We start from the raw sequence: 11,095 nt of genomic DNA, 5'->3' as shown, positions 1-11,095 counted from the left end.
TAAGCGCCCCACCCCCCTTTACCCCCCCCCCTCCCCCCCGACCCCACCCTCCACACACACACATATACAAGGCCCTCGTCCCCACAACAGTTAACTGCACTGACCTCCATAAATATTTGGACACCGGAGAAACAAAAATATCTGATTTGTCTTCGTAGCTTTGGATGAAAATCAGCAGCAGTTTTTTAATATATATATACGTTTTCTCTTATTTGCTTTAATAAGCATCATTATTGTCATAATGTTCATATATTTATGGAGATTGCGATTAATAGTCAGAGATGCTTGAGAAGTTCCTGAACTAACTAGTACAGTAAAGGAGTATTGGTCTTCCAGTATCGTGTGTAGAGGAAAAAAAGGAGTTTATAGAACTTTTTTTTGTTTAAACTACAAATTAGTGTTTCACTAACTTCTGTACAGCTACGTGGCGTCGCCTTTGCATGTGTGATTAAAGGAAATTCCCGTCATTATGTGAACAAGTGACACACAGTTTACATACATATAAATGTCTCATATACGGATCATTCTGTACATTATTTGCTGCGAACGACACTTAAAGCGCTTCTCTTCCTCCAGCGACGTCTTTTCAAAACACTCGTCATGATTTCTTTAGTAACGCCGACTCCTCTCCAGCTCTCTCTCACACTTTACTCATCTTTTCCTTTCCATCGTGATCTGAAAACCTGCTCCACCTCGCACGTTCAACACATTCAGAAGCTGATAGAACAGTTAGCTCTGGTTTAGACTCGGCAATGTGACGTCATCAAAAGGTGACTGCAGGTCATGGCGGCGCATGGCGGCGGTGTGAACGCACCGTCGTTGACAAAAACGCCGTCGCAACACAAACCTGCGTCTTCCCTTTCTTTGAAATCAAACTCAAGGTTGTCAAGAACAAACGTTTCATTCGGCTTTCTTGTATTTGAAAATGTACAAATAAAGCAACAAAGCGGTTTCTTGACAATCTGATCACAGTCGAGTACATTCTGTGGACAGTTCTCTTGGTAAAGGTCATATTTTGGTGGAGTTTGCAAAAGAAGCTCAACAACAACAAAATAAAAAATAAAAAAAATCGAGTGCGAATGTCAGCGCACCCCCACAATGAAATGCAACATTCAAATAATCAGTATTTTCAACATAAAAGCTCAGATTCAAAAACAGGAAAACGCATCAACAGAATTCAGCGAGGACGGATTGCGCAACATTCAGGTTTCTACGATTCGATTACAAGTCCAGTGACGCATCAGAAACATAATGTCACACATTCAGGAACAGTAAATGAAGGAAAAACAAATTCACAAGAGAAGTCCCGTTAGTGAGAGTAAACGCATCGGCTTTGAGAAGTGACTCATGCTCTTACATGAGCGGCGATGCCTTCAATGTCCTGATTGAATTGTAAACAAATGGGATTTAAATCTCTTTCACAGCATTTTCCTTCATGACGTTCAGACTTATGGCTGTAAGCCTGGAGGAGGAAAGGTACCTACACGCAGTGATTATTGTGTTTAAGTTAGCTTCCTGTACACTAGGTAGTATTTAGTTGAACTTTGAAAATGATTGAGGTTTATTCATGAATTTCAAATAAACTTTCTGGACCTTTTTTCATTTTGGATTCGACCGAGAAAAATATGACCTTGACGTTCAAAGTGCATTACAACAGTTTAGACTGAATCATTGTTCCAGATTTCAGCGATTGAGGTACGAAATCAGCAATTTTTACCTTTTTATAGACATTTCAATATCTCCTTTCATCTATCCTTCTCTCACTCCCTCGCTTCCTTTCCTTCTTTCCCCATCCTCCCCCCTTCAGATAAGTAGTATTTTCCTCGCACCGAGACCTTCTTTAAACCCGATAGTGTAAACAGAAAAGAAAGAAAAAGTGCACTATATACAAAGAATGAAATATCGAATAATTTAAAAACTGTATATACATAAAAAACCAAGAAGGCAAAAAAGTGAGGTTTAAATGGTTAGTGCTAATGTCTTCATGAAACTCCCCAAAGATTGCTCGTATGCCTCTGCTTCCCCCGTTAAATGGAAGCGGATCGTACCATCTATATCCGTGATATACGCGTTCGATGGGCGCTCGGCTTCAGCGAACACTTCATGCTACTGGTGAGATATATACGCAGTGCGAAGCCGCTCTCTGCACTGAAAGCGGAACATTGAGCCGCTCTACGGTTGAGCGTCTGCGCGGAGACGGAGGTCCAAGAAAACGGCCTCGTCGCGATGTGGCTACGATGCTTTGCTACGGTGCTAAGAGTCAAACACACGAGGCCTTCAGGTGCAGACATTCCACGTTATAGTGAGCAGCATGCTGATTAATGTGTATCTAAATATTCTCTTTTTGTGATCGATGGCAGCGGTTTGTACAGCGAGGCGGCGGCCGTGTCTGACAGGATGACGTTTAGCGTGACAATGCTTCTTTTTTTGTTGTTTTTTCCCCGTCAGTGTTCTTTAAAAAATATACTGCAGGTGCAAGTGTTTGATCTCGATTTGAGCTTTAAGTGTGTTTGTTGGATCAAACCGAGCCGCTCCTCCTCTCCTCGCCGGCCCGCTTTGTGTCTCCTGAGTCCCGCCTCCTGTCTCCGACTAGCCAATGAGGGAGCTGCGTCTGGAAAGGTCCACGTTGCTGGCGCTCAGTCCCCTGCAGTCCGAGAGGCCGGGGTTTGCGTCCTAAACACAGACCAAATAATGTTAAAACTACTGTTGGACAATATGTTGAGGGATATATTAGCAGATCAACGATCCTTTGTCAGGAAAATTATTAGAAAAAATAAAAATACAATTGGTAGAAAACAGATTTTCTAATTTAGATATTTTCATCTTTAAATTCATTGAAATATGAAAGTGTATTGACTAAATACATTATTAATAATAATATAATAGCAACAATACCTGTGTGGTCTCCTCAGTGCTCTTGTTGAGGAAGTTGAGGGAGCTCGCTCTCTTCATTCTGAGCAAAACAATACAATCAAACAATGAGCCTGAACCATTCAAAACATAATGAAAGAATATATATGTGTAAAAAAGACTTATCTTAAACACAAAGCGTATAGATACATTTATCAAATCAAATATGATCGACTAACATTTACATTCCTGCCGTAATTAAACCACACTTTTAGATTATTTATATTCATTCAGACATATAGCTCATATTATGATTATTAAAAAAAAAACACTGAATTTATTTTTTACTGGACGTTTAAGGACAGAAAAGTGTGGAAACTTATCCATACTTGATTTAAAAATAAGACATTTAATAACCAATCCTCATTTATCAAGCAAGAATGCCAGAGATTTACTGGCTCATGAGATTTACTGGAATTGCTTTGTGTCAAGGTCGCTTTTAGCCACGCCCACCTGCCGTCATTGGCTGTCGGAGGCGGTCCAGACAGGTTGACCTTGAACAACTGCTCTTAGATTACGGCTTCAGGCTTCTTGTAAAATATAATTGGGTTTTGGACTGTTGGGGGTCAACCAAAAAGAATAATTTGAAGAAGTGACCTCACCTCTTTTTGAGACTAGATCATATTAAATGATGAATACAATGAAAGTCATAAGTAGCAGCCTTACACCTGAAGCCAGACTGTATCCATGAAAGCTTACACACACGATCACACACACACACATACACAGAGTAACCTAACCCTGGGTTACGGGGCTCTTGTGGGCCGCTCCCCTGCAGCTTCTTCACCAGCATCTCGCTGCTCCGTCTCAGGGCGTCACGAATCTTCCCGAAGGAGCCGCTGCGCCGCAGAGACCCGTTGCCGTCCTGAGGAAACATGAAACGAGACAAAAAAACAAGTCAGCGTTTAAATATGAAAGATATTCCAGACTACAAAGACTGAGCTTCCTTCTCGTGTTTAGCTGCGAGACATTTACTTTGGATTTTTTAAAATGCAAATTACATTATTATGACTTTAACTGCCGCGTGTGCGAAGCCGTCTTGCCCTTGCACTTAACACGATTAACTTATTAATACTGTAATTAATCGGTGTCCATTTACTGACCCCGTTCCACTCAGCGGAGTCGTCGCCCTCGCTCTCGCCCCGCTGTCCCCCCGGGCCGTTACTTCCTTCCCGGCTGTGTCGCCTGTCTCCTCTGTCTCCCCCGTCCTTCAGCAGCTCCACCACCTTACTCTGGTTAATGGCATCAATACCCTGAAAGAGAGGGAGGAAGAAAGGGGGAGGGGCGAGAGAGAGAGAGAGAGATGACACACACACAAAGAAAAACAAAGAGTAACTAAAAAGGGAATGGAAGGAAAATGACAGCCTTTTCACACCAGCTGACACAGCATATCTACGCTCTTTACGACAACAAACACACCACGTTAGCATCACGGCTGAAAAGAGCCCAGACGACGGATCTAACGGCGGTAGTTCAACCCTCCGAGTGTTTGTGCCGCACCTGTTTACGTGACTTGCTGGCGCACTCCTCCAGCGTCTCTGCTGCCTCCATTTTGCCCTGACGACGGTACAAAGCGCCCAGGCTTTTGAGGGTCGTGTTCACCGTGGGGCTGCAAATAAACAAGGAGACGCGCTCGCTGTCACCGGGTGTTAAAGTGTAAAGTTTAGTCCTGGTTCTATTCACTTTCGGGGGAAACATTTGTGATTCCTCCTTTAATGCGGAGCCGAGGTTACACTGCAATCAGAAGGCAGAGCCCGTTGTCTTTAGCTTGGTGAACATTTTCTTTATATAACAATTCTTCAGAAAGGAGCTAAAACCAAAATTTCTCTTGGCAAATAAATAGTCAACAAGTTTGTTTTTTCTCACATAAAAATAAATTACTTAAAATATATATCTGTATGTGCTTCCTGATTGTTGGAAAGGTTGTTGTGTGACTCACCTGTCCACTTTGCAGGCCTTGTACCAGCTTCCATACTCCACATACGGGCCAGAGTCCCTGCGCTTACCCTGAAGAGAGAAGAGGAGCGAGAGGGAGGTGAAGATGAAGAGAGGCAGAGAGCACGAGGAGCCAACCATCAAACATCACCATATTAAACAGCCCGTTAAAAATGTCCCTGCTGGCTTGTGTGCAGCCCGCTGTTCTCCATCAATCTCATCTCCATAACAAGCGGCCTGCCGCCGGCGGCAGCAGAAAGGTCAACCTGAAGAACTGACCTTGCTCTCCTCTCTCTCCTCTGCGTGCATCCAGATTGGCTTGTTGTCGTCTGCAAAAATAAAATAAAAATCATATAAAATGCTCATTGACATTGAAGAACACAACGCAAATAAGTTGCGGAAAATATCCAACAAATGAGGAAGAGAATAAATAAATAACCAGCATCCCTGGAACAAAGTTCCCTCCCCTTTTCCTTCGTGACTCTACTCACTGTTGACGGATCCAAACTCCTTCTCGTGGGCGCGGGTCAGGATCTCTTTGTACAGAGCCTCCGCATCTTTGAACTTCCCCTGCTTCAGGTAGCACGTGGCCTGAGGAGAAGCGACACTTAAATCACCCGTCTAAAGACGTAACGCTCAGCATCAACATGTAATCAAACAAGTAAAGACTATATTTATTTCAGTATTCCTTAACGAGGCCCCCCACCAGGTTATTTTTGGTCTTGGCCACGTTGGGGTCGTCGGCTCCCAGCTTGGACTCGTAGATCTCCAGGGCTCGCCTGTAGTAGTACTCCACCTCGTCGTACTTGCCCTGGTTCTGACACAGCAGGGCCAAGTTGTTCAGCTGCTTGGCAACGTCCGGGTGGTACTTCCCCAACACCTGGAGACAGATTCATAACCAAGAGGAGTCGTTTGTGACACAAACACAGCTGTTCACGGTAAGATGACATAATATATGTTGTTTTTTTTACCTTCTCTCTGATCTCCAGCGCTCTCTTGCAGAGAGGTTCAGCCTCCTTGTACTTGCCCCTCTTGCCGTACAGGACGGCCAGGTTGTTGAGGGTGGCGGCCACAGCCGGGTGATCCTTCCCCAGTGTCTTCTCTCTGATGGCCAGCGCGTCGTTCAGGAGGTGAGCCGCTTCTTTGTACTTGTTCTGATCCCTGGGAGGACGAAACAGAGCCACGGCGTCTCGTTAAAAAAAACGTACATTTGACACAAGAAAAATAATCAAGTAGCGCTCATCTCCATCCCCCTCACCTGTACACTAGGGCCAGGATGTTGAGCATGGTGGCCACGTCTGGGTGGTCGTGTCCGGACGTCTTCTCCAGGTCCTCCAGGGCTTGTTTGCACAGCGGCACCGCCACCTCGTACCTCCCCTGAGAGGCGTACTGGATCACCAGGTTGTGCAGCGTCCGCAGGCGGGCCGGGATCTCGTAGCCTCCCTGCTGGGCCGCCACCTCCCCGCTGGGCTGCGCTGCGGGACGCAGAGGAGAAACATTGCTGCTATTTGTCTGCTTTTAAAAAAAAGGCACACATCCAGGTTCTCCGGTGGTTCGATGCTGGCAAAACGTCCCGCATTGCTCCTCAAAATCCAAAAGGCTTACGTACAAAGATGTAAGTGATTTACTTTCCTCTCGTCCTTTATTCTGCTCGAATTCATACATTTTAAAGAGAACATAATGTCACAATAGGAAGTTAAGAGCTACTAGAAGCTAAACTCAAACAAAATGACCAGAAAGAACAAAATGAAAAATCTTTTATGGATGGTCCTTGTGTAATTGACTAAAAGTGAACGCAAGGAAACAGCAAAAACTTTAGTAAAGCATTCATGGGAATTCAGTTATGAATTATTGAAGGCCAGTAGGAGAGCACTTACCGGCTGCCTAACGGGGCGGAGGGCTGAACATGCTATTCAGTGCATCACGTCGCATTAGTGACCTTTTATATCTGCAATTTGATTTCATTTTGTTGACACAGATCCAGAAATCCATTACCTAGCTTCTGTTGAGACAGTGAACGCATCACTAACCAAAACCACGGCTCCTGTTACGCAGACGTTCTGCATCCGCTCAGAACGCTATCGCAGGTCAGGGCTGAACTGCGTGTTATCCACTTAGGAACAACACACGCTTCCGTTGCGTTAACAGCCTCAACGTTTCTGTTACTGAAAGGCTCGACTGCATCGAGCACCGAGAGACAAAAACAGCATTGATTCTCAGAGCTCTGCAGCTTTACTTAGCCTGCAGATAACAGAGTGGAAGAATAAAGGATTCACTTCAGGTCAACTGAGTAAAAATGACTGACTGCCCAAAGCACAACCGTTTGTCTCTTGTCGCTGTAGTCTACATCCTCTCCAGCACATTGGAAACTGGGTCCTTTGTATTAAATGATTAATCCATCAAATGAAATCCGATTTACAAGTACTCTAATAAGTAATTAATGGCTTGAGGTAAACATTGGCTGCTTTCAGTTTCTCTAACGTGGACTTAACTGTTTTTCTTTGGCTTGAATTGACCGTAAATTAAATATATTTTTTTGAATTGCTGGTCTAACTAAAGAAGCGATATGAATTTGTAACCTCTAAAGGAAACATAATCTCTAAATGAATTGATAATGATGGTTACTTGCAGCCCCATAATAAACTGTGTGTTGTATTGTATGGGGTCCAACGCCTGCTGCCGACGTCCTACCTGGTCCCTGGTCATCATCGTTGGGGAACAAGTCATCCAGACTGTCCTTTGAAGTGTCTCCTCCACCGCCGGCGCTCTGGCTCTTCTCCTCCGAGGGCGAGACGTCGTCGTCAAACTTCTTGATCTGGTTCATGAACTCCAGGTGCTTCTTCTCCTCCTCCAGCTGGGCGACGCTCTGCTCGCTGCGCTGCAGCTTGTGCTGCGTTCCCGCCAGCTCGTCCCGCAGCCACTGGTTCTCCTGGCAGAGCCGACGCACCTGAGCACGCAGCTTCTGCTTCTCCGACTCCACGGCGCTCAGGTGGCTCGACAGGGCAATGATCACCTGGAAGGAGGGGGTGGAAGGGAGGGAAATGTATCCTGTACGTGCTGAAATCTTAAAGCTACATTAGGTTTCTTTAAAAGCAATCCTGACCTGTGCCTCTCCCAGGCCCAGCTCGATGGCCTCCATGCTCTTGCGAAGCAGCCCGGACTTCTCCTGGGCGGCGGGCGGCTGCGTGCAGTCCAGCAGCGAGTTGAGGAGCTGGGCGTGCTCGCCGCGCAGCGTCTCCAGGCCCTGCACGACGGCCTTAGTGTTGAGGACGATCTCATCCTGACTCAGTCGCTCCAGGGCTTCTTCACGTGGATACACCATAGCGGACATTGCCTGGTTTCATACACACTGCGAGGGAAAAGAAAAAAAATCAGTGAGAATGGCGTGATATTTTTGCAGGGTGTGCATTGTGTTTCCCTGCCTACGTTGTCCTTGACATTCTCACAATTCACACACAGGCATCTCAGTGCATCAACGTCCTATTATCTGTCGGCCACTGAGGTCAGGTGGAGGCGGACAGGACGACGGTGACGATAATAAGAGATGAGAAAGAAATTAAGTTGCAAGACTTGCTACTGCAAAAGACCTTTTCAGCAGATCTCTCTCTTCCTTTATCTTTCTGCAGTTTCTAAAAGAAGTCAACAGCGAAATAATAGTTTCCCCATTTCATGATTGCAATACATGCTCCGTTTGAAGTTAGACAAGATGGAAAGTGATGACGAGTGAGTGTAGTGCATGTCGAGGTAAAACCCGTTCAGATTACTACAAGAGGATTCCACCGAGCTTGAAACTGACGCAGCAGCTGCCGGTGATCAGGAGAGCCAATCAAAACGAGACGCTGTCACTGGACAGAGCCGCCGTTTCCAGGCGATCGATTCAGAGCGACGATGACTAACACAAACATCACAGTCACCGTTCTTTCATGAGCAAATTATAGCATTCTCATAAACGTTTTTGATGTGTCATGTTTCTGATAAACTATTAATGTTCATGCTAATAACCACTGATTGGATTAAGTCTCCAGACAAAAGCCTGAATACACTGACTCACCACCTTCAACACTGACTGTGTGATTAGTGCTGCAACTGATGATGATGATTTTCTTTATCAGTTATTATACTTTTCCCCCATAAATAAGTTAGCTTAATAAAAATTCCCGGGGTCTAAAGAGACTTGGATTAAATAGAATCAGGGTTCTTTTTAATCCAAAGATTTTGAATTTACAATTACAAAAACAAACAGAAGAATGGGGAGGAAGAGACAGAGGAGGGAAGATTTTGTTCATGTTTTTATCATTTTCCCTTGATAAATTACTTAAAACAATTATTCTGAACTGTCGATTCATTTCGGCCACCTTTTCAGAGCACTACATGTGAGGAAGTTTGCTTTGGTATCCTTCAAACAGAGGTCACAGATAAATACAACATGTATTCCTAGAAAAACCTTTAGGAAGAGACAACAATCAGTGTGTCAACACACACACACCCCGCAGTAAACAGTCACTTCCTGAGCACGCAGCCTCAACATTGACCGGCTGTAAATGAAACCGTTGCAGCAGCAGTAGCAGAACAAGGGAGCCAATTGTGCAACATCGTGACTTTCCCTCTTTTTCCTGCTTTGATGGTGGAGGCGCACCTGTTCTCCTCTCCTGCTCCCTCCCTCTCTCTCTTACTCACCCTCCTCCCTCCCATCCGCCTCAAACACAGACTGCAATGCACCATTATTCAAACTTCCTCTTCAAATGCATCTTATGCAGAGGGTGAATCTGTGAAACGTCCAATAAATAAAAGCATCCGGACATGAACAGCATCACTTATCCAGGCGGATTTAATTGGACTATTTTAGGCCACAGATAGATAAAGGAGCCGGTGGATCGAGGCCTGTGCCCCGGGAGGCGCAGCAATGTTTGTCTTGGCAACGTATCAATCAAGGTGACCGACAAATGGAGAGCAACGGTATATAATTTGCTTTAAAGGCAAAGTTGAGACAGACGATTCATGCAATAATCAGTCAACCAGTCCGCGAGAATGCGTTGAAACGGCTGGATCCGCCATGTAAACCGTTTGTAAACAGTGCAGGCCCCAGAGAGGTTATACAACACACAGCGATGCATATTGCACGAGGCGGCCGTCCTCCATCTACACCATCCACCACCTTCACAGATACGAATAGCAGATGCACATTTAAAAAAAGGTGCCGTTTCATAAGTAAGAAACCCGAGCGGTGTCTGCAGTTGACACATTTACGGACCTCGCCGAGGATGCCGCGTTAAGGTTTGATCTGACAGCTTGCGATATTATCTGTTTTAACTGCGTATCCGCGTTTTCCGGCTCGCTTAGATTATATTCTGTTTTATATTTACCTTCATCAAAGACAAGTGCGATGCTTTCTGTCCCTCGAACAAAGCGGCAGGACAATGTTGTGATGCTCCAGACGGACCAGCGTTAAGTTCGCCGGCGTCGAGGCAAAAAACAAACAACTTCCGGATAGATCTTTCAAAATAAAGCTTAGCTTTTTCGGTCCGCAAAGTGGGACGACGTCGACGGTCAAACGCGGTAACAGTTTATCATAGACGAGGAAATGCATAATTAAGGATACTTGTTTTTTTAAACGGAATTTTGCGAAGCAAATGGTGACTAACGTCAGCTAGTAGCTGTTTAGCTAACTAATTAACAGTACACGAGCGCCAACCGTTAGCCGAATTCCACTTTATTTTGAAGGCAGCTACTAATGTTGGATTTCCGGTTCGTTTCACGCTCCTCGCGTTATTGTGGCCGAGCTCACCGAAATAGCTCCCACACCATTCATTTAGTTTAATACGATTACAAACACGGGCTGCAAGTTAGACTTCGCGAGCTCCTGACGGTCACTGCCTCTCGCTTCATCTTAACTTACCCAGACTGTCACTTGACAATTAAGGCCAGCAAAACAAAACAAAAAGGCTCTTAAATGTGCCGTTACTGACACATTCCCTCGGACAACTGGGACTGGGAGACGAAAAATGGCTGTTCTCCCAGAATCCAACAACCAAAGATGAAGCTCAATATTAAGATGAATCACGTTGGTTATTTTCCAAGCGGGGCGGGAAATTATCTTGCGCATGCGTATAGCCTAAGTGCTGCCCCCAGCTCGCCTCTGATCGACTAGAATCTTCTTCAGGCCATATATCCAGTTTTAAAGGTGTTTTTAAAAAAGGATGATACCTGACTGATTTGCATTTAAAATAATGTTATCATTCATAGTCAACAT

The 11,095-nt window shown here is 44.9% G+C and overlaps 1 protein-coding gene across 3 annotated transcripts; it reads right to left on the bottom strand.

Annotated features, from left to right (window-relative positions):
* Positions 1-56: 56 nt before the first annotated feature.
* Positions 57-10,878, bottom strand: klc2 (kinesin light chain 2). Of its 3 annotated transcripts, none has more exons than XM_068587508.1 (14): positions 10,742-10,878; positions 7,949-8,194; positions 7,537-7,858; positions 6,104-6,320; positions 5,817-6,006; positions 5,552-5,725; positions 5,337-5,436; positions 5,125-5,174; positions 4,850-4,917; positions 4,411-4,519; positions 4,014-4,163; positions 3,636-3,775; positions 2,896-2,953; positions 57-2,673 (listed from the first exon to the last, which is right to left on the bottom strand). In XM_068587508.1, exons 2-14 carry the CDS (start codon positions 8,174-8,176, stop codon positions 2,590-2,592), a joined length of 1,890 nt encoding a protein of 629 aa, XP_068443609.1. In that variant the 5' UTR covers positions 8,177-8,194; positions 10,742-10,878; the 3' UTR covers positions 57-2,589. The 3 variants fall into 3 exon arrangements, with proteins under 3 accessions (XP_068443609.1, XP_068443608.1, XP_068443610.1); XM_068587507.1 differs by lacking the exon at positions 10,742-10,878 and adding an exon at positions 10,209-10,301; XM_068587509.1 differs by lacking the exon at positions 10,742-10,878 and adding an exon at positions 10,209-10,301 and having other exon boundaries at positions 3,651-3,775.
* Between the last annotated feature and the right edge of the window lie 217 nt (positions 10,879-11,095).

The sequence above is a fragment of the Clinocottus analis genome, unplaced genomic scaffold, assembly GCF_023055335.1.
Source record: "Clinocottus analis isolate CAN_PGR_092001 unplaced genomic scaffold, fCliAna1.0.p SCAF_21, whole genome shotgun sequence".
In the NCBI taxonomy this organism is placed as follows: Eukaryota; Metazoa; Chordata; class Actinopteri; order Perciformes; family Cottidae; genus Clinocottus; species Clinocottus analis.
This window is presented reverse-complemented; position numbering and strand designations above follow the sequence as displayed.

Bases quoted from the DNA above. Each gene is read 5' to 3' on its own strand.
- klc2 (XM_068587508.1), bottom strand. From the start codon at position 8,176: ATGTCCGCTATGGTGTATCCACGTGAAGAAGCCCTGGAGCGACTGAGT. The intron at 5,726-5,816 runs GTAAAAAAAACA...ATCTGTCTCCAG, and splicing joins CGCTGGAGATCAGAGAGAAG to GTGTTGGGGAAGTACCACCC. The intron at 4,164-4,410 runs GTGCGGCACAAA...CCTCTCTTTCAG, and splicing joins CCAGCAAGTCACGTAAACAG to GGTATTGATGCCATTAACCA.